General features: G+C 37.7%; 2 protein-coding genes across 6 annotated transcripts in view; one reads left to right on the top strand and one right to left on the bottom strand.

The window, feature by feature from the left end:
* The window catches only part of LOC132115980 (disks large-associated protein 1-like), a 142078-nt gene extending 132468 nt beyond the window's left edge, over window positions 1-9610 (top strand). For 4 of the 5 annotated variants that reach the window (XM_059524456.1, XM_059524454.1, XM_059524455.1 and 1 more), the window contains 4 exons: window positions 1528-1943; window positions 5727-5818; window positions 5983-6135; window positions 8260-9610. In XM_059524456.1, the coding sequence (XP_059380439.1) occupies window positions 1528-1943; window positions 5727-5818; window positions 5983-6135; window positions 8260-8472 (874 nt within the window). In that variant the 3' untranslated portion in view covers window positions 8473-9610. Of the gene's footprint in view, window positions 1-1527; window positions 1944-5726; window positions 5819-5982; window positions 6136-7995 lie in introns of all 5 variants that reach the window. The other variant, XM_059524457.1, reaches the window with a different exon arrangement.
* A 5219-nt stretch (window positions 9611-14829) lies between these two features.
* Window positions 14830-21391, bottom strand: LOC132115979 (homeobox protein TGIF1-like). The gene is made up of 3 exons (XM_059524452.1): window positions 21001-21391; window positions 18768-18997; window positions 14830-16445 (listed from the first exon to the last, which is right to left on the bottom strand). The coding sequence occupies exons 1-3, from the start codon at window positions 21014-21016 to the stop codon at window positions 15870-15872; spliced, it is 822 nt and encodes a 273-aa protein (XP_059380435.1). The 5' UTR covers window positions 21017-21391; the 3' UTR covers window positions 14830-15869.
* Window positions 21392-23340: the final 1949 nt, after the last annotated feature.

Genomic DNA, 23340 nt, shown 5'->3' with positions numbered 1-23340 from the left:
CTCTGAGTCCACCATAGATTAGTTTCAGCCTCAAACAGACCATCTCATACATACATGGAAAATCCAGATACAACCTGATTGGGCTGGCCATGACACAATTTCCAGTCATGGTACTATGGTAAAGTGATATCATTGTGATTTTGAGTGGATGTATGAAGTTAGGATTTGATCATCATCATGGACAATGATGAAATAAATTAACTAATTTAGGCATATTGTTTTTTCATTTATATTTCTTGCCACTGCCGTTTGGTTTAATATCTTGTCATCTAATACAATGAAATGTATTACTTATATGTATGTATAACTTATGTGTCCAGATATTTTGGGGGCCACTTTATGTATTTTAGGTTCAAATGTAAAAAGAATCTGTTGTAAAACAGTCTTCCATAGATAAAATTAACTATGAATATGAAAACCACACACGCGCACACAAACGCTTTCTTATGATATGATTTACAGAAGGCAATGATTACTACCATATGAGTGGAACAAGAAATGAATACTCTCTCTTCTCTCTCTCTTTCTCTTGTGCCCTTTATTTGTCTCTCTTCCTCTCTACAGGAAGTAGTTAACTGATATGAAACAGGCCTCTGACACTCACAGACGCCAACAATCTAAAATTGTCTTTATAATAGGAAACAAATGGTTAAAAAAGATATCAGAACTCAGTATGTTGTGAAGGAGAACAGACACAGATTATTGGAAGGATGGGTGAAAATAATGATTGTTCAGTTCATGAAGAAAAAAAAAATCCTCTCAATTTATGGCCTGTATGTGCTATCGTTCTTCGTGTTGTGCCTTCTAATAAGCCAAAATTCAAATGCTCAAATGCACAGACACACACAGCCGACACACACTCAGGGTATGGTGAGAGATGTCAGTGTGCTTCAATGCACCTGAATAGAGCAGGTGTCCTACATCTTCAATACACACACACACACACACACACAGCAGGCAAATACAGAGTAGCTGATCTAAGCCAGATCGCTTTGATATGTTATCCCTCTCTATTCCTACAGGTGTGTGTCTGTGTGTTTGTTACACTTGCATTTGATATCATGGTCTACAGTTACCTAGAAGGACGTTATAACAGAAAATTACAAGCCAGTTACTTCATTTATTTATTAACTTATTTTTGTTAGATCTTAAGTATTTGAAGTGTTAGTTTTTACAGCATTTTCAGCGTTATGGGGCATTGGTAACATTTCATTTCACAGCATTTTTTAAGCATCATAGGCATGTTTATACTTAATTTTAATGGAATGATTGGCTATAATATGTTTTATATTGTTATTACATCTCTTAATGATTTAATTTTTGGCAGCGGCTATTTGAACTAAATGCTATTGATGCTGTTTACACTAAGTGGAAGTAGCAATGGGTTCTATTTACACAAAGTGAAAATATCAGTATTTTTTGTGATATGCTATTCACACTAATTGCAAATAGAGATAGATTCTATTCACACTATATAAAAATAGTATTTTCTTTGTGTTGTGTAAAATAGTATATGCTACTTTCCAGCTACCGCAGAGTTACACGCTCCAACAGCGTCACCACTGCTGTTCAAGCTGATCTTGATCTTCTGGAGGGTCTTGGCGACGACCAGTTCACACAGACCCACCAGGGGCCCATTGTCCGCCAACCATCCCGAGATTCTTCCACTTCTACTGTCAGCATCCAGGGCTCTGGGAACCACTACCATGCCTGTGTCCAGGATGACTACACCGACGTGGGCTTTGACCCCTCCATTCTGCCCCCTCCAGACCCCTGGATGGATGGAGCCATGGAGGAGGAATATGCAAGTGGGGTGTCAGGGTCCGTGTGTCCGCAGGACGGACGCTGGTTTCTGAAACTGCTGCAAGCAGAGGTGAAGAGGATGGAGGGGTGGTGCAAACAGATGGAGCAAGATGAGAGAGAGAATGAGCTCCCAGAAGACAGTGAGTAACTCTGAGATCAAAAAAGTAGTAGGCTGCCTATCTAGTCAACATTATTGGGCATTTGTTATAGATGTTGTGGAAGTTTCGATGGGTCTCTGTAGACTGTACAGTACACTCATTTAGATCAACAACATTTTGGGTATTATAGACTCACTTATAATATTTGATTTAACTGCATTTTTGGGCATTAGAATGTGTGGTTCAACTGCATTTTGGGTCACTGTAGAATAATTTTAAACATTAGATTAGATAGGGTCATTGAAGACTTATTTAGATTGTTCGATTCAACAATATTTTGGGCATTATAGACTCATTTAAATTGTTTGATTCAACTGCTTTTAGGTAAAGACTGAAGACTCATTTAGAATGTTTGATTTAACTGCACCGAAAGCAACAGATATGAGCTGCATTTTATTGATTATCAGCTAAAATTTCAAAATCAAAGACCGCAATAAGAGAGAGCGGCAACAGCACTGGTAAGATCATTTCGTTTCTCTACTATTAATGATGATGATTGTGTGTTAAGCGTTCGCGACTTACTTTCACTTTGATTTGCGATAGTTTGCACGTTGGTTTAATGAATATATCAGCTTCTCATCTGGTGGTGCGTGTTCCAGTAGCGTCGTCATATCTGGCTATAACATTACATATAGCCTATAACACCCCCTCACACGTTTATTTTTTTAGCATTTTGGGGAGGAGTACAATTTAAATATGTGGTTTTAACAACCAGATGCATTTACACTTGTCTAGTTTTGTCTGGAATGCGGCCCAGACCACCTCCTGAAGTGGTTTGAGCGATCGGATTCAAATCCGTCTCAAATGCGTTTCGGAGGGCATTTACACCTGGTCTTTTCACGATCGGATAGCTATCCGATCTGAGAAAACGCATGAAGTGGCCAGGTGTAAACGGCCCCTATGAGAGCGAGATCGCTTCTCTTTCAGTGTGAAAACGTCTTCATCTCTATTTAACTTTTCCTCTCCATCAGCGAATGATTCTAAGAGAAAACGTGCCAGATGTCTGTTTGCTAATGAAACAAACGCTTTCATGCATCTGATTATCAGATAAATCTTGTGCTCTTATTTCAAGGTCGTTGTTAATGCTGTGGTTAATTTTAAAAGTTTCCTTCGTATATTCGGTTCATCCGCATTGTTTAAAAACATTTATCATTCAATGGATCTGTGCGTATGATTTAGACACTTACATTTCTGCTCCGTCCATGCAATAAATACAGCTGTCGACGGCTCCGGTAACTCTGTCGGTAAGATGCAGAGAGCCATTGACAAACTACAGAAAAGTAAAACTATTTCATGTTAGCATTACTGGCCACGAGTCCTATTGATCACACGTCAGCAGCGTCAGAGACGAACGGAGCGCGGCGCAATCCTGTGACAGTCTCAGTCGGTAAACAGTGGAGCGCGTGAAGGACAGATAAACGAGTGAATCGTACACCCCTAGATATAAATATTGCTACTAATCTTTCATTGTTCAGAAAGAGAGCAAATAACATTTACATTATTAAAGATCATTTTCACTGACAGTCTAGATTTCAATCACTCTCAGAAACTCCCATTAAAATCACTGAAACTGTTAACACTGTGAAATCAATATCTTAATTATAGATTCGTACACACATCTGCACTTTGTTGTTTCTGACGAGAGAATTCGCCAGGAAGAGGTAGGCCTATTCAGTCAGCGAGCAAGTGAAGGAAGCACCGGCATTTTAGAGATGACTCATCGGAACACCTCTGATTGGCCATTGCATTCAAAAGCTCAACAGAACCGTGTGTGATTGGTTATAATGTGCAGCGCTGTAAAAACACATCTATCTCTGGCTCAGCGCCAGCAAGCAATCACAGATCTGAATTTAGCAGCTGATGATATGACTTGCTGAACGTACTCGCACCGTGTGATTATATTAAAATTAATAAAATTTTAATCGGCTATTTTTTGTCTTTTGGAAGCTGCATTCAACTTGACTGCCCTCTGTTATAAGCCACACAAACTAATGTCACAGTGGTATAGTGTACTGTAATCGAATGTAGCCCAAGTTATTACCTATTAAACAGTAGACAGCACATGCGTTCATCTAATAAGGATCTCCATCGCAAGCAAATAATAGCCTTTGCATATCTGCTTTCAATTCAGTGCAGTTCCATAGCCTCCATAGTTCCATAGCTGCTGATATTCTTAAACGTTACAACTCTGAGTGAACCGCTTCAGAAGCTCAGCGCGTGCGGCAGGGAACTGAACGAATAATTCAAACTGATTCATGAACCAATTCACTCGTTTGCCAATTGGTTTGATCAAGCCTTTGAACAGAATTGACTCAAAAGAATGAATCATTAGCGAATGGGCATCGCTCATTGTCCTGAGAAAAGTAGACGGCGCGTTTGGAATAAACTGAAGCATTTATAACATTTATTGCATTAAGATAAAGTAACGAGAGGAGCGTCGCCCACAGTAACGAAGTAAAAGTACAGATTTTTCCCCAAAAATTTACTCAAGTAAGAGTATAAAGTACCCATCTTTAAATATACTCCGAAAAGTATTAGTTACCCCAAAAAATTACTCAAGTAAATGTAACGAAGTAAATGTAACTCGTTACTACCCACCTCTGGTGCATCTTTGCATCTTTGATAAATACTTTCTAGGTGGGCAGCTCACAATTTTCTGAGTTATTATACACTACACGGGAAAGTAATTTGAGCTAAATGGCTTTTAGTAGCTAAATCATTTTATTTCCAATTCCACCATGTTATTTTAAAGACAAGTAGTCATTTTGTTGCAAAACTAGAGTGACATTTGTACAGACTGTGTCTAAGTCGTCTGGAGAATAATCAGCCACTTTAACAAAACTACCAGTGCACAAGGTCATTTCACAGTCTGGTTACCTCTGGCCAGACTCTTTCTTTTTATCCCACTTCCCGCCCTTTCCCTGCTCAAGCACACACACCCACACACACGGCGCAGTGACCATCTTCGTGTCAGTCACAAAGCTTGCTTGTTCATCTATCTCCTGTCTGTCTCCTTCTCACATACCAGACATTTCTACCAGCAGGGAGCCACCCGTCTCCCTCCTTTCTTTCGCTCCCTCTTTCTCTGTATATTTTCTTTTTCCTCTCACTGTTTATATATCTGTCTCCTTCCACTCACTCTCTTTTCTAACCCTTCCCTTTTTCCCTGAATACATATAATATGCTAATCTGTCCGATGACAGCACATTGTTTGCCATATGGTCCCTTGCTGCTGCATATGTTAAACAGAGCGAGTTCATTTCATCGGATCTCTGTGTAAACTGCCTCATGGCACAAATCTACAGAGACATGCTGCAGTCACTCCTCAGGCCACAGCAAAAGCCTTTATATGACCCCTGCATGGCAAACATTAGCTTCCTTTAAGATAATTCACCCCTTTGGTAAGCTGATATGCTACTCTTTTTCACTCTTAATCTATCTTTTAACATCACATTCCTGATCTGTATGTATGTGTGTGTCTTGAATCGTTGGCTTTGACGGGTGTTTGTTTGGTGTGCATGGTAAACACTCCCCCTGCTCGTCTGGTTCCTGCATTTGGGTTCCCAAGCCTTAGATATTTATGACCCTTTCTCACTTCAAAGAGAGAGCATTTAAACATTAACCGGGTGTCTGATCCTTAGTGACACACACACACACACACACACACACACATTCACTAGTTCTCTCATCAAGCTACTAAATCCAATTTTCGTTTACTAAACTTTTTTTTCCACAGCTGATTCTCTATTCTTTTTGTCTGTTTAGTTCTCGGCAAGATCCGTAGTGCAGTGGGTAGCGCTCAGTTGCTGATGTCGCAGAAATTTCAGCAGTTCCGGGAGCTCTGTGAAGAAAACTTGGTATGTATGGCACACACATCCATCAGCCAATCAGAGCAGAGCTGCACTTGGAGGCTTCACCCCAAATGGCAATGTTAGCCTGAGTAGTATTAAATCAGTATTACCCAATTAGGCTTTTTTAAATTAACAGATGTTTTGTGTATAATCTGTTCTCTGGCTGTCAGAATCCCAATGCCCACCCACGGCCCATGTCTCAAGATCTGGCAGGATTCTGGGACATGCTGCAGCTGTCCATTGAGAACATCAGCCTGAAGTTTGATGAGCTACACCAGCTGAAAGCTAACAACTGGAAAGCACTGGAGCCTCCTGAGAGAAAGGTACAGATTTTACATCACAAATCCAAATGCATTAAACACTCTCTAAAAATGGCTAAGAATACCACAGTTGACACATATTATTTTTGCGACGCAGTGTAAATACAGTGCAGTGCCATTTCGTTCGCATGCTTAAGATGAATTATTGGTGTATTGTAACTGTTTGATTTATGTCAGAGTAAATGCCATATTGATGCAAACAAAAACAAGACTGTGAAGGGTCGAAGAGTATACTGTTCAATATGCCATTCTGTACAAATTGAAATTCTGTCATTATTTACTTGTTCCAAACTGGTATATTTTTCTCCAAATGAACTGTTCTGACTAACTGTACATTAAGCTCTTTCATTACATATTAATGAATCCTGAGGCCTTCAAGTTTGAAGGGATACTCATTAATCATTAATCATTAATCACCAACCCCCATGTCGTTCCAAACCCATAAAACTTCATTCGTCTTCGAAACACAATTTAAGATATTTTGGATGAAAACCGGGAGGCTTGTGACTGTCCAATTCACTGCCAAGTAAATTACACTGTCAAGGTCCAGAAAAGTATGAGACATCGTCAAAATAGTCCATCTGCCAACAGTGATTCAACCATAACGTTATGAAGCGAGAATAGTTGTGAAGGAAACAAAAATAACTACTTTATTCAACAATTTGTCTCCTCTGTGTCTCTCCCCATCACCTTAATGCCATTTTTGAGAACGGAAACTGCATACGCTTTTCTGTTTTTGTTTAAATCAAAGCGTAAATACATGTAGAAAACGTATTCTTGTGTCGCGGCTGACTTAGAATAGCGTACGCAGTTTGCAATCAGCGGATGTTCTCCAAAATGGTACTACATTGATGCGGAGAGACACAGGAGACAAATTGTTGAATAAAGTCATTATTTTTGTTATCTTCACCTACAAAAAGTATTCTCGTCACTTCATAACATTACGGTTAAACCACTGATGGCAGATGGGCTATTCTGACAATGTCTTTCATACATTTCTGGACTTTGACAGTATAATTTACTTGCCAGTGAATGGGACAGTCACAAGCCTCCCAGTTTTCATCCAAAATATCTTCATTTGCATTTTGAAGATGAACAAAACTTTTAAGGGTTTGGAATGACATGGGGGTAAGTGATTATTTTGGGGTGGAGTATCCCTTTAAAGAAAGGCACAAACACAGCATGTAAACATTATAAAAGTAGTCCAGATCATTTGTGCATTATATTCCTTGTTTTTAAAGTCATATGATAGCTTTGAGTGAGGAAAAGATCTAAATTAGAGTCATTATATGATCTATTAACTGCTGCCATAACTGCTGAAACTGAGCCACTGAGTTGAGAAATGAATCAGTCCAAATTGTCACCGAATCATTTGGATCATTGTTGTGAACTGTTTTTTTGTCTTTGAACTTAAAAATGAACCAAATTGTCATTAAAAGGAATAAAAATGACAATTTGTTTGTGAATCAGACGTAACTACTTCTCTCATAATTTCTTATGAACAATCCAAAGAGTGTTAGGACAGATGTCAAGTCACATGGACTACTTTAACAATGTTTTCATGGTGCTTTTGTGTCCATTTTGAAGCTCCACAGATCCAGTTTCTATTTATAGGATTTGTATGGAAAAGAACTACCAGTACTTTATTTAAAATTTCAGCACTAATGTACTGAACGGACAGTTTTCTGTATTTGCATTCGCTTAAATATGGTATGTACTCTGACTCTAAGGACTTTAGCTTCATTATTTAATATTTTATTTTAATGGTTACCTTATTTTATTCATGAACGTTGCATGTGTTATGCTTTGATCTAACTTGTTTTGCTTATTTTCTTATTATTTTATGTGTTCTGTGTTTGACAGTGATCTGGTTTTGAGGCGATGCTCCCAAATTGCACGCTGCATGTGCTTTACATCCAGTGGTCCCGTTTATCTCATGCCAAATGGGTTGAACTCCTAGCTGGCAAAAATGGCTAAGATCTCACTTGATGTATTTGGCTGATGCCTTGCACTCTAAAAACAACTAAATATTGCCGATGACCCAACAGATGACCTCACAATTGCATGCATTAGCAGTGTTGTGTTACGTTGAGGAGTGGCACTAACCAGTTTGTCGTTGCTGTCCAGGAGAGGCGTGTGCCCCCTCCGGTACCCAGGAAGCCAAGGAGGGGTCCCGTGCAGCTAGTAAGAGACAGGTCTTTGGAGGGCTCCCAGCGGTTGGAGGCCCGTAAGCGGCTGTTAGCGGCTAAACGCGCTGCTGCCTCTCAGCGCCAGAGCTCTGCTACAGAATGCGCCGACAGCATCGAAATATACATCCCAGAGGCCCAAACACGATTATAAACACTAAAATCCAGGTGCTCAGAAGCCTAAATAGACACACACACGCACATCTTTAACCATAACACAATAGCACTGAATGACAAAGGCAGGGTATCTGTAACATAATCACTCCTCTTTTCTTGTGTAAAGGAGAGTTTCTTCACTGTGGGCTTCTACTGTATGTATTTACGACTTAATTTTCCTCTCTTCCTCCGTCCTGCCATTTGAGATGTAGCTCCCTTATTAAACTCCCAAAGACTTTTAATATTTCTATTTGACACTATATATTTAATTGTTAAAATAACCAATAATATATATATATATATATATTCATGCATACAATACAACATATTATTATGTCAGTTGATATTACTACCCAAATAAGGCACACTACTGAATTTTACAATTTAATTTGTAGTTTTTCGCAGTTACTGTGTAAGAGCCATGTCTTGTGTTCTTTAAAGAGGACATAACATCTAAAAGGGCAGCATACCGATCACTTCTGAAGATTTTAACGCCAATGTAGCCACAAATTCAATGTATGTATGTAAATGTGTTTGTCAGGCTTTTAGTACATTACACTCTCTCACATGTCACCCTGCACCTCTGAGACAGGGCGAGGTTGTTCTGTTTTCAGTATCAGGGGATAGAATGGAAAAAACACCCCCTCTCTTCTTTCTTCTCCTATTTTTCAACCTCCCACTCGGTCATCCTCTCCCATCCTCTCCCATCCTCTCAAACCATCCTATCTCCTTTCCTGTCTGCTCACTATCATCTCTCCTCAGCAGTGTCACTCACCTGTTTGACTGACATAGATGTCCATTGTATCCATCAAATGTGACACGTTTATCTGTCACCACTTGACAGAAGCGCTGTCAGAACACGCTCAGATTCATTAGCCATTGATAAATTAGCAATGTGTCACGTTATGAAACGTTACATACGCAGTCAGGGATTTCATTCAGCATTAATCCCCGTTCACACTGACAGCGATGAAGTGATGCGAAGTCTTTATTTTTCACAATATATTCACAATCTATGAAGCCACAACTGTGACCCATTGTGAATTTTTATTTCATTATTGTGATTGTTATGACTTAGCGTAATTATAATTTTATGCTAACTGACTTTTTATCGTAATTATAACTATTTCTCACAATTACATTTAAGATTCTAATAGTGTATCACAAGTTTTTATTTCTCATAATTATGATTTTACGTAATGTCTCATAGTCACAAATTATATTAAAATTGTGACCATATATCACAAGATGTTTATATCTCTTAATTGAGACTTTACTCATATAATTGCAGTGATAATATACTGACTTATATCGTAATTGAGACTTTATTTTTCACAATTACGTTTTTATATCTTTTATATAAGTTGCATTATTAGTATACCTCAATTGTGATTCTGTATATCGCAAGAGATTTTTTCTCATAATTGTGACTTTACTTAACTTTTTTTTTTTCAAATTTAAGTGATAATTTTGAGTTTCTATTATTGCTGTCAAATTATTAATCGCGATTAATCGCATCTGAAATAAAAGTTTTTTTTACATAATATATGTGTGTATTGTGTATATTTATTATGCTTATATATAAAAACACATAGATGCATGTATATATTTAAGAAAAAACATGTTGTTTATATATTAAATATATTTACATATAATATAAATTATATGAATATAAATATATACATGTAAATTTATGTAAATATTTTCAAAATATATATTGTATTTGTGTGTATTTGTATATACACAATAAATAAACAGTACACACATACATTATGGATGTGATTAATCACGATTAATCATTTGGCAGCACTAGTTTAGATCGTAATTGTGATTTTATTACTTTTACTCATAATGAATATATCACAGTTGTGACCCTATATATCAGGAGTGATTTTATTTCTTGTAACTGTTTCTGAATGTAATTGCAAACTTATATCATGAATTTCAACTTTATTTCTCAATTGAGCTTTATTTCTCACATTGTGACTTTATATCTTATCTAGACAGGTTGCAACTATATTTTAACATCGCTATGGCTTATTTAACTTAATAAAATTGCTGTCAATGTGAACGGACACAACAAGACATGACATTTTCTAATTCTATGGCATTAAATAGCTCCGCCCACTGTGAAATCTCATTGGTTTATTCTGCTCTTCATAACTAAATTAAACATCTGATTGGCTGTGATCATTTCATGTCACTAAGCAGTTTCTCTTAAGTATGGGCAAATTATCTTGGACATTTTGTTGAACATGGCATAAGATTCATTCAAAAATTGCACATTATTTAGCATATTTTGTAAATATATAAATGATGAATTATAAAGTCTTTCCTTACTGTTTACTAACATAGCTCCTTAATATATTAGTATATATATATATATATATATATATATATATATATATATATGTCTATAAATGTATGTATAAATGAATATAAAGTAAAATATCAGTATTTATAAGCCCCGAATAAACACATTTGAACTTACAGACCATCATTTTCCTCTTTACCATTGCTTTTGACTTTCAGTAATGCTTAAAGTATTTTTTTTTAATAATACAGCTGCAATGTCACAGCTCGATAAATGTAATGCATACACATTTTAGTTAAAAACTCAAATTTTGATGAGTATTTTAGTCATTATGTTTATAATCACAAGCATGATAGTCTTTATCCTCGGCTAAGTTAGTCGTGTGTGTGTTTTTCACATCAAGTGCATGTCCCCAAGTGCTTCCTAATTTACCTGAAGGCATCTCTCTTTTTTATTTTCAACCGATATGTAGCACAGTTGATACTATAGATCAACTAATTCTTTTGCTTTTATGTACACAAAGGTGTATATACTTTCAGCAACCCTGCAGAGAGAGTGCAAGTAAACACACGTATCAATGCAGAGCACATAACATCAGTTTATTATTTCTATTTAAGGAAACCTACTTTAACCATTGAATCACACTCTTGTGCTGCTCATGTAACTGATTTGTAAACAGTGCTGCATCATAGCTGCACTGACAGGTTACTCAATACTAGTCAAAACCTAACTGCACTGTCTCATATTTTTCAATAACTGATAATACTAATTTGCACTTGTTAAATATGTTAAATAAACAGAGCTATTTCTTTTCTCTTTCTCAGAATATTTCACTGTGGATAGACACATCACTATATACTGATATTAATTTCCCAGCAGCCAATGTGCAGCCATTCTCTATTTTCATAGACAGTTCAGTTGCATTGGCTTTAGTTTAATCCTGTAGGTGTTTATCTTATTAACTAAAGTCTTAGTTCCAGTTATTATGCACTAGAGCCCTTCTACTGTGGTTAATGTTTGTTTGAAATATTATTGATGTTTAAACGCTCGGCCTTAATTTATGAATATAAGACAGTCATGCACAACGTAGCCTCAGGGGAGACTATATAACGTGTGTATGAATGTGTGTGTGTATGTTTGTGTATGTGTATATCATGGACAGATCTTATACTGAAGATTTTACCATACCAATTTAAGCATTCAGTATTGATGACAAAATACCCATTCATATCGATATTTCTGTAACTAATGTGTTCATTAGTATTTCATGGCATTTACAGTCCAAAATTAGGAATAATTTTTGTTTTGGACAATCTGTGATTAACACAAAGAAAATCCATATAATTTTATCCGTAAAAAAATTATATAAATAAAATGATACTAAAATGTTTATTGAAATATTAATTGATTACATTTCATTTTTGGTATTTAAAGACATATCAATGAGACATAGAGAGATATTTTGTGAGACTATATCCCACTTAACGTTTTTGTGGAAAGTGATCACGATCTCATTTTCTTAACTGTTGTTATTCACTGATGTGAAAATATCAGTTTATATCTGGCAACATGATAAGTTCTGACTTTTTAGGGTTTTATCTCCCAAATTAGAAGATTAGACTGTGTATTGTTGCCAAAATGTGGACCGTGCACCCACCACAATGTTTTGGGAAATGAAGGCAGGATATTATGTATTTACTGTTCTAGTAAAAGCATAAACTTTATCAAAATGACTGTGTGTAAATACATGAATGTTCTTCATTGTAAATGTAACCAATATCTAATGATATCTTACTACTTACATTTTGTATTTATTGTAACTACGCTGTTGATGTTATGGCACGTGTGAAATTTTGATCATTAAAACATTACAGATGCTCACAGCCATGTGTGATTCATTTCCAAATAAATGTTTGTTCTATCTTGAATGAATGAATGAATGTTTTATATGGAAACCTGTCACGCTGCCTGATCTCTGTTTCCCTGAGTCTCCACTAGTGGTCTCACTTCCCCATAGGCACCTCACCGCAGGCACTACAATTCCCACAAAGCCTTGTCCCTTCATCACAGTAATTGCACTCCTGTTAATTGCACTCAGGTGTCTTCACTTGATAGTCATTACCCTGCCTATATAATCCGGTCTTTTTCCATTTGTTTTCATGGAGTCCTTTCTTTCCGTCACCCAGTTTCCTCGCCTTCCGAGTTCCTGTTCCTATTCCTGTTTATTTATTTGTTTGTTTGTTTGTTTGGATGGATTTTTGGTTTTGACCTCTGCATGTTGATTTCTCTTTGGATTACCCATTAAAACCCTACTGCGATTGGATCTCTCGTCTCCCGCGTTTCACTGGGTCTCCGATCGTAACAAAACCTGTGTATCTTACAACTGTGACTATATCTTTTGTAATTGTCTTTATTTCTCAGAATTGTGACCTTAATTGGCAATGTTGCGACATTTCATAATTATAAAACTCCCAAAAATGGCAATTTAATCTCTCATAATTGAGACATTTATCTCAGTTGTAACTTTGTTGTAATTGTCTTTATTTCTCATAACTGCGACTTTATTTCAACCCAATTGAAACCTAGTTATATCTCACAACTGTTTACGTATTTATTTCTCAAAAACTTTTTGTAAGTGTTGCAACATATCTTAAAATTCTCACAGTTATGACTTTTATGTAATTGCATTTTTTTTCACTTGTGACATCTCACAAGTACAGCTTTATATATCGCGGCTGTGATTTTATTTCTCGTATTACATATACTGTTACCATTTTCTCATAATTTCCTTCAATTCAAGTAATTGCGACTGTTTATTTTACACAATTGCAACTATTTCTCACAGTTCTCACTTTCTATCTCACAATTGTTATCTCATAGTTGCAACAATTTCACATAACCACATCTTGATTTTTTGTAATTGCAACTTGTGACGTCTCATAATTCTAAAATCATATATCACTGCTGTGATTTTATTTCTTGTTATAGATACCTAGCTCACAACTGTGACATTGATATATCATAGTTGCCTTTATTTCTTGTAATTGCAACAAGTTGACCACCACAATTTTAAACTCGTCTGTCTCATAATTGTGATATGTAATGGTGCCTTGCATATCTTTTTTTTCCTCACAGTTTTGATTTTATATCTCACAATCTTGCCGATGTTAAACTTCCTATTACCTTTTACGTACTTTCCTACTATTAACTAGTCTTCATAGTTTTAAATCACTTCCTGAGTAGGACAACAGATCTTCTTTGACACTTATTAGTAGACACCTTCAGGCATCACCCACAGATGAACTTAGAAAACATCTACTGTGTGACAGACATCCATTCTCTCCAAAAGTCTTTAGTATTATAGAATGTAATGTCTTTTTAAATATAGGTGTTTGGTTAATGAACTGCTTTGAGCTGCTAATCACTTTGATCACTAGTTGCCAGCTAGACCAATGACCCTTTGAGTTGTTTATTTGGATTTCAGCCCAGTGAGAAGTCTAAAGTAAAGAACAGCTGTCTAACCGAGTGTGATTGAATATCCAGGACAGACGTGTCCCTGTTAATCCGTCTTTATTGTCTGTGCTCAGATACACAGACACGCACACTCCCACAGACGCCATCGTTGACGTCTGGTTTTAGCTACCGCTAATTAAATGCAGGATTATGCTAATTGGCGTTCTTGTGAAGCTTACACACACAGAAGAATGCCAGTATGATTTAGCAATAGCCTGTAGGAACATGCCTTTAATATGTGTGAGATGTCAAGGCATTGAATCGGTATAAATCACCTCATTTGGATATACCTGCTCATGCTGCCTTCTACTTTGTGAAAGCAATCCACCTTTTCTGTCAGGCAGGCCTTACATGCCATTTTAGTTTTCAAGCACTACTGGAAAGAACTGTCATCTTAAGACTAAGCTTTCCCATGCTACTCTTTGTTTAGAGGTAAAAAAACAACCTTGAATGTAAGAACCTTACTACAACAACAACTTATTGAACAATGTAGTTAAAAATAAGCTGAAGAAAGGAGATGAACGCCCATTTTGTAGAAAACAAAACTTTATTTGAACACCGTGTGACCCCTATTTGCCACATACATTGCACAGTAAGGAGGAGAAGTCACATCATTGGGCATCATGTCACATTGGCTACTGTAAATGCACTGGTCTAAGGTCCCAAAACCTTGAAATCAACATATTTGGTGACATAAAACCATTATTTCCTTTTATCCTCTGAAAGTGGTCTCAACTTGATAAACAAAAAAAAAAAGAAAAGAAACACTTAATACAATTCATGTAGTGTTCATTCTTCCAGCTCATTTGTCCAAAGTGTGTGTGTGTTTAGGGTTGTTGGGTTGGGGAGTATGTGGGCACATTCACTGGCCATTTCTACACTGAGTATTCAGAGGAAATCTCAGACTATAGTTCTGCTACATCTGAAATATCCCCCAAGAGTAACGAAAGGAAAAAAAGGAACGTACTAACAGCATTAGAAACTTTACAACAAAAAAAACAATACAAAAAACTGAACATCTATGAGACACAGAATGACCCGGTGCAGTAGTGATTACAGTCTGTCAGAGAGAAAGCTAGAGTTGATAAGATACTGAGATGACCTGCCATTTTGTGCAAAAAAGAGATATCAGAATATCAGGCGTGTTCTCTAAAAATGAGGCAAAATCCACAATCACTGAGCCGAATCTCTAAAAACGAGAAAAAAAGACTCACGAGGAATAGGAGAAGAGCTTGTCTTCTTGTAAAAAATAAGGAAAGACAGGAAGTCGTATTACTGTGTTTGGTTTTGGTCCCCTGTGTACAAAACGAAAAGATACGTATTTATTTACATATAAATGAAATACAAAAAGAAAGAACTGACTTGCCAAGGCACCTTGAAATGCTTTACATAAAGGAATCCTCATCAATTTGATTTACATTTACCAAAAATAGAAATGATCAGGACATGCTTGTTTGCTTTCTGTTTCTCAGTCAAGTTTTTTTAAACCCACTGTGGAGTTCGGCTTCTGGGGGCAAGAAACAAACATCGATGAAGCTTTTTCATTCATCCATCCGTCTTTTCTGTCTTCAGGCGAGGAGCTGTTTGGCCTGCAGCTCCATTTCTGCAGCCCTCTTCAGCGCCACGTCAACCAGCAACTGGAAGCCACTGAAGTCCTGGGTGAGGTCGGGCGGGGTGGGCGGCGGGGTGTTGAACAGGCCGCTCTGGGGGCTGACATTCCCCTCCCCGCGACACCCGAAAAGGCCGGCTGCGTCTGTGAGCGGCAGCTCCGTGGCCCCTTCCACCCCAAGGCGCGTCGACATGCCAGTGCCTTGCGTGGCTGTGGTGATGGTGGTGTGGCAGATGACGGAGGGTCTGGGTAAGACAGGTCCGGGTGAGGGGGGTGTTTTGGGTGACAGGGCCTTTTTGGGGTAACCGTTAGAGGTGGGCTCGTTGCTGGTCGGGTGAGGCGAGCCGGGTTCGTAGCTGCTGCGGTCCTCTCCGTTAGCAAGCAGACCGTGTTTTGGGGACTGGGAGTTGTCGCTGAGCATCTCGCCGCCCTTGCTGCCCCGTCGTGAGATGGTGAACTGGTTGGGGTCCTTGCCGTCTTTCCGGAGCATCTCGGGAAGGAGTCGTCGCCGGGCGTTTATAAACCAGTTGCACACCTGTTATGATACATCAAATAAAATAATATATTGATATCACAAGTTTTGTTGTTTAAAACAGTGCATTAAATGGGTAAAAACTTACATTTTATTTTAAAATAAACAAATATAATTTTTAAGAAACCAAATATTGCTAAGGAAAATCAACCTCACATTCTGTCTAACTTTTACCACTTCCTGATTTTCCAAAGTTCAAATCCTATAGTCCTAAAAAACTGTTTTTGTTTGCACACTGTCTCGCTTGAGTTTAAAATGGAAATTTGTGACGCTTTATTGAGTTAACATGTGACAGTTCTCTGACTCTATTTTTTGTTTTTCCTCTTTTAAAAAGCTGAGCTGGCAGTTGAAATCAGGAAGCTCTCGGCGGTGAGGATTTCTTTCAATCACCTAAGTAACAGTTTACCTTTATCCCTCAAACTGTGTTCTTTGTTGAGCCTAAGGCCTTAATCATGCTAATAGCACTGTATCTTTTATGGATCTGGTGAGTCTCACCTGAGGGGGCATTGAGATCTACTCTAATGCAAATCCAACATTTCAGACTACAGAAAACACATGTGAATGCTTGACTTCGGTGTGGATTTCCACAAAAGGCCAATTACTACCGTGAGGTAACAGCCAACTGTTAACACCTTTAGTTTATATCAACAATTGAACTCTGTTTGCCTTTTTAGTCAATGCAGATTGCAAAACACAGGCAACTGATAGTTTACATGAAAGTTTACCTAAAAATGCACACAGATTTAAAATCTAAAATAAACTATTCATCTAGGACTGTCAAATAATTAAATAAATAAAAATTCTTTATACATGTGTAATTCATTCTTATTGAATTTTATTTTATTGTCTATTTTGATAATAAAAGTAGTTGTAAACACCCAGGCAATACTGTAAATGTTAACGACCCCAATTATATTTCACACTTTACATTTTCAACCTGTTTTTTTAAACTTAGTACACTTGCTACAAAATAAGCAAAGCTGTTTTGCCTTTTACAATTCTTTTCTGGCATACATGCCTAATAACTTGAGTTCTAACTTTTCTCTTTCAGTATCTAAAGAGCATGTTTTCCAGATTCAGTCCTCAGTATGGTAATGTTCCTGTATTGTCTTCCAGCGAGTCTCTTCAGAAGAGAAGCCTCTTTGGCTGCCTGGGTAATGGGGCTGTATTGTGTATCCAACGGTCCGCCTGAGTCTGGTAGTCTTCACTATGTTAATGTGTGTGTATTGTGTCTCCCTTTTGTTAGTGAGACAGCTGGCTGAGCGCAAGGGAAATTCCTGGCCCAGTGTCTGAGCAAGTCTCTCTCTCTTTCTCTCTCTCTCTCCCTCCCTCAATGTGGCCACATCTCAGATGACTCAAAACAGTTATTCACTCATCTGTCCACAGGAATTCTCTCCATTGACTGCATTCACAGGAAGTGTTGTTTATATGACGATTAAACTCAGCGGGAACAGAATGTGTGATTTTCAAACACAGTAACGCTAGCAAAAAGAGCTGACTCTTTCTTTCTTCTGACTCATTTTTTTTGGCTCTCTGCTAGTTATGACATTGAACCTTTCAGTTCACACGTCAGTTGAACTAGACATTAATGATAGCTAACTGCTCTCCTGTGAAGCATATAAATAGATTACTGATCACCAAAGCAGAAAACTGAAAAATTCCCCTTCGCATTCTTGACGGAAACAAGCAGTGGTGAGAAACTTCAGGCCTTCTCTGAAGCATAACTTCAGAAACTACTTTGGGTCATTCAAACCCTTTCTTTTCCAGGGTTCCCACACCTTTTGGCCAATAACTTTCACTCTATTTTTTAGACTATATCTTTTAATTTATTTTTTTTATATACAGCGTTTTAGATATATCATTCACAAATGCAATTTAAAGACATTAAAATACTTCAGAATAAACTAAATTTAAAAAAATCTACACTACACTACACTTCGGTTTTCAGACCTTGAAACAGTGTTGTTGTTACCTGAACTATTAAAAATCTTATTTACATAATTATACATGTATTTATTTTGATTGAAATAAAGCCTAAACAAAACGTAACTACTAAACAAAGTACAATAAAAAAATTTAATAAATCTGCTAAATTAGCTCAAAACAAAAAATGAAAACAAACCATTAATAAATACTAGAAGAGTATATAAATCATAAAAAAATAAGACTGAAAGTTAACACTACCTGATAATCAAAATCATTGGAACTTTGCATATTCTGATTGGATGGGTGACATGCAGTTTTTCTTTTGTTGTTTTGGGTGTTTTTTAGTGTCCTTGGACTGGACTAGGCCACATACGAGCACTTTCTGAAAATGTTCTGTACCTGTAGTGTGGAGAGATGGGTCTGCTTGGACAGCAGGGCTTTTTCCTGCTCTGATGGATAGGCGTTGTAGCGGTGCTGGTAGAGCCAGTCCCGGAGTATCTGTACTGACTCTTTGGGCAAGTTTCCTCTCCTCTTCCTCTTCCCTGACCCTCCTCCATTTGAAGAGAGGTCAAGAGGCACATCCAAACTGTCCTCGTCCTCTGTCTCACTTCCGGACATCGCCAACATACCTGTAGTCATGAGACGTGAAATATTACCATTTGAAAACTATGAATTTTGCAACATTATTCCTTTTATATGTGTACACCAAGGCTCTGAGAACCAGAAAAAGTATGAAGTTAGGTTTATATCAGCAATGTGTTTGTAAAAGTCATTAAGTGTGTTTCAGGGGAAGAGTAAGCTGTGTACCCATGTGTGTGGAAAAGGACAAAAGACACCCAGTCAAACATCAACCCCCCAACCCCTGCTGCGGACCCACCTCCTCCCCCATCCTACACACACACACACACACATCCTACACATCTCTCCCTCCAAAATGCCATCCGCTGAACGCTACACAACAGCGCCTGGCCGTCTGTATGCATGTATAAGCCTGTGTCTGAGTGTGTGTGTGTGTGTGTGTGTGTGGCAGCTGATGTGTCACATCCCTGCTGTCAAGCAAAGCCATGTGATTCATGGTTGGAGCGGAGGCGTCACAAAGAGTGTAAACGGTGTCAATGTTTCATTGTGCCTTTGTAAATACTGTATGTACGCTCACGAATACTGAAACAAAAAAAGGTTAAAGACACTGTTTTGCTTCCAACTCACTTAAAGGGCAAGTTAACCTATTTTCACACTTTCAAACCTGCATGACTTTTTCCTATGAAACACAAAAGCTGATGTTGAAGAGAAAAATAGCACCATTCACTATTCACTTTAACAGTATGAAAAAGGTGAATCATGACTGAGTGTAACTAATGCCTACCATCCCCTTTTGTGGAAGACAGAAAGTCATGCAGGTTTGGAATATCATGAGGGTGAGTAATGATGATGGGCAAACTTTTCCTTTAAATGGTGATCTGAAAACTTTTTCCTGCTTATAATTATGACTTGAATATTATTATTCTTTCCTACTTATCATAAACCGGTTAGTTTGTCAATAACACGTTTCACTCAGAGAGTGCTGAGGGGGACTTTTAGTTCATGTGCACTCTGTAAGTGAAACAAAACTTTCCCCAACTTCAGCTCGAGCGTCTGGGACTCTTCACCGTCTAAAAACGAAACGAGTTAAATCACGTACATATCTATCTTTAATGTTGTGTGAGAAAACGAACTTGTTGAAGTTGACGAGTAATTTTATAGTTGGCCTACATGAGGATGAGGGGGAGGGGAACCTGTTGCAAATCTCAAGACCGAACAAAAGAATGTCGCGTGTGGGGCATTTCAAACTCAGTTTTTTCGACTTTTCACAAGATAAAAACTTATGAAATCACGTCAGGTGACATATGGAAGGCTGACAAGTCTCTATACTCAGTTACACGCTATAATATTTGAGAAACATTAACTTAACGACAGAGAATAACTCGGGTTCTATTGTGTGCTGTGAGAAACACGAGGTCGGAGGGAATGTGAAAGCGTCGCCTCGAGGAAGCAGCGCGAAATACACAAACTTCACAAAAGGAGGTCAGGAATTATTGTTGCACATTTATGACCGCTACACAATGTACAAATGCGGTGAAAGCAAAACAAGAGTAGTCGACAAACTAAAAACGACACTTGGAAAGTTCTCTTCATATTCCTATAACAAAACTTGAGTCAGTGTTAATAAGAAACTTTGAGTGCGTGAAAAAAATTTTCCAAACCAAAGGCGTTTAACAATTACACGAAGGCATTTTATACCTACTGCACAACACGCATTTAGAAGAGTTACATTTGAGACTATTTGAAGTTATAGTTGTAGATTTCTTGAAACATCTAAAAATAAATACGACTTTTACATAAGCATGTCTGTACAAAATAAAAGCTTTCATGTTGTGTATATAAAACATGCGTGTTAATAACGCTAAACGGCTCGATGTGACAGCCCGCCAGCACATGGTGAGAAAAAGGCTGTTTTGTCTGCAGTGGAAAACAATAGCAGTATGCCAGACATTTTCTGTTCAACCAACATCGACAAGTTCTATCCAGTCATTACAATCACCAGTGAAAATCTAACATATATCGCCGCTATCACCCATATCGCGAAGATACATACCCTTTTTGGTCTTCATGTCCGTCAAAATTCCCCTTTTCACGTTGGCAACAAGGAGGTCGATTCTTCTTCGCTTTAATCACACACAACTGTATTATTCCAGATTGTTACAAAGTATCGCGCGAAATAATTCTTTTTGTCGAGGAATCGCCGCGGAGCGCGTTTTTCATTTGTCGGAGACGCAACACATTGTCGGGTAACGTTACCTGGGACAGGCTGCGCGTCTCATTCAGTGTTTGATGTGGAAACTGGGTGACAGCTATCTTTGACAGCTGCGTGACTCAACGCGGTTAGATCCTCCCCCTCCGAGGGCAAGAGGGAAAAATCTGACATCAGACATACAAAAAGGATAACAAGAAACAGAAAAAAGGGCTTTTTTGACTAACCGATCTGAATCTTAAACGTGTGTAGAGAAAGATCCAGCGTGCGGAACGTGTTTGTGGAGACTTATTTTGGACATTGAATTGGATCTAGTTTCTGCACGTTTCCCTTTAATGACTGCGGCAGAGAGACAGGAAGCTGGTTTATTATGAATGTAGGCTAACATTACCGAGAGGCAGACACATGGCAGGGATATATTTGGGACTGCTTTCATCAGCACACTTCTGTTAGGCACCCTACTCCAAACAGTATTTTTGATGGCGCTTTGTTTTTCTGTCACTGAGATGTTTGGATGTTACTGGTGTTTATATTATAAAATTGTGTTACTGCAGGATAGTGTTGATATGTTATCAGGTGCAATGCGGCAGTTATTTCAGGTGACAGATGTCCATGATGCTGTTGCAAGAATGCCAGTAGGGATTTAATTCGATTGTATTCATTTTGGTTCCCATTTTACTTAACAATTATGGTTTGGTTAATCTTTTTTGAGCTTTTGGTGAATACTCTAGGAAATAAATATGACTCTTGTTAGTCTTAAATGATGACATAATTTTAAATTTAACAGAACAGTAACCATCGAAAAACATAAACTGCAATTCTTGCAAAACATGCTTACCTTTTTGTTTACTTCTTACAGACAAGTTTTTTTTATAGAAGCAATCAATGCAAACCAACAAGTTATTAATATTAAATAAAAATACGAAATAAACAAAGCTTTATTTTTCATATATGTGACTGATTACTACAAAACATACTCTGTGCATTTAAATTGTGTAATTTAATCTCTCGAGTGCTACAAATAACACGGTGACTGTTTTTTTTTTTTTTTTTTTTTTGATTTTGCGTTGCCAAAGTAGGCTAATAACTTGCTGTCATGTCAGTGAGTCAGATTTATTCAATAAAGTGTTTTTATTTACTAGAAAGAGTCAGATTCATTTGACCAGAGATGTTAAATCTGTGTGAATCACATAAAAGAGCCGACTCATTGTTTCGAAAACCGGACTACACTAGTAGGCGCTGTACATGTCTTTGATTCATTAAAAATGAACCGACTCAAAAGAGTCATTTGTACGGGATTTCTGGACTACATCGGCGCTTTAGATTTAGAAGCGGTTGTGCGCTGCTGATTACAAAAAACACTAATGAAATGTGCGCTCCGAGTGTTCTAGAACCTTTAAATAATTCGAATGCCATTAACAAATGTACAAAATGAAACATGTTTTGAGTATTCGTGTTCTCGGTTCCACAGCAGCTCCATTTGTAAACCGTGCGTGATGCTTCCTGTTGGCGCAGCCCTGCGTGAGACCAAATTGACCGTTGGGATTAAATGGTTGTAAAGCAAGAATCGCTTGTTTCTTCAGCTGTCCTGGTGACGCGCCCCTAATTCAAATCACAGCAGTCTCAGAATTCTTAACACTGATTATCTCTCGCGCGTATGGAGCACCACGATCATCTGTTGTTGTTCCAGTTCAGTACATGAACCAAAACAGTTCAGATTTCTGCGTCAAATCGTGCTCAACATGCACGTTAGTGTATGCATGACTCACATTATTAGATATGTGTCAAAACACATGTAGCCTACAGACACAGACCTTAAAACCAAGTGTGATCTGCTTGTCAAAGCACTGAAGCACATGGTAAAGGCTTTAGAGAGCTGTATTCGGAGTCTGTGGATATAGGTCAGGTTGTTGACTTTTCCATGCGAGGCGTGCATGCGTCATGCGTCTGGCTGGCCTTAATTCTCAATTTACTGCTGATAAGAGCACAGGTTATTCTGACTACACATGCAGTAAACAATAGCCATGTCTGTAGCAATCGGATATAAAAAAAAATCTTATTGCATCATACTTGTTAAAGGAAATAATTCAAACTCGGTGAGGTAATGTCTAAATGTTGATTGTCTCTGCAATGGATCTGAGAAAACGTGATGATTCACGATTCCTCATAAGCCTCACTTTAGAT

Source organism: Carassius carassius, chromosome 35, assembly GCF_963082965.1.
Source record: "Carassius carassius chromosome 35, fCarCar2.1, whole genome shotgun sequence".
Lineage (NCBI taxonomy): Eukaryota > Metazoa > Chordata > Actinopteri > Cypriniformes > Cyprinidae > Carassius > Carassius carassius.
The sequence above is the reverse complement of the archived record's forward strand: the minus strand, read 5'-3'. Positions and strand labels throughout refer to the sequence as shown.

Bases quoted from the DNA above. Each gene is read 5' to 3' on its own strand.
- LOC132115979 (XM_059524452.1), bottom strand. The intron at 16,446-18,767 runs GTACAGAACATT...GTATCATAACAG, and splicing joins CCCATCTCTCCACACTACAG to GTGTGCAACTGGTTTATAAA.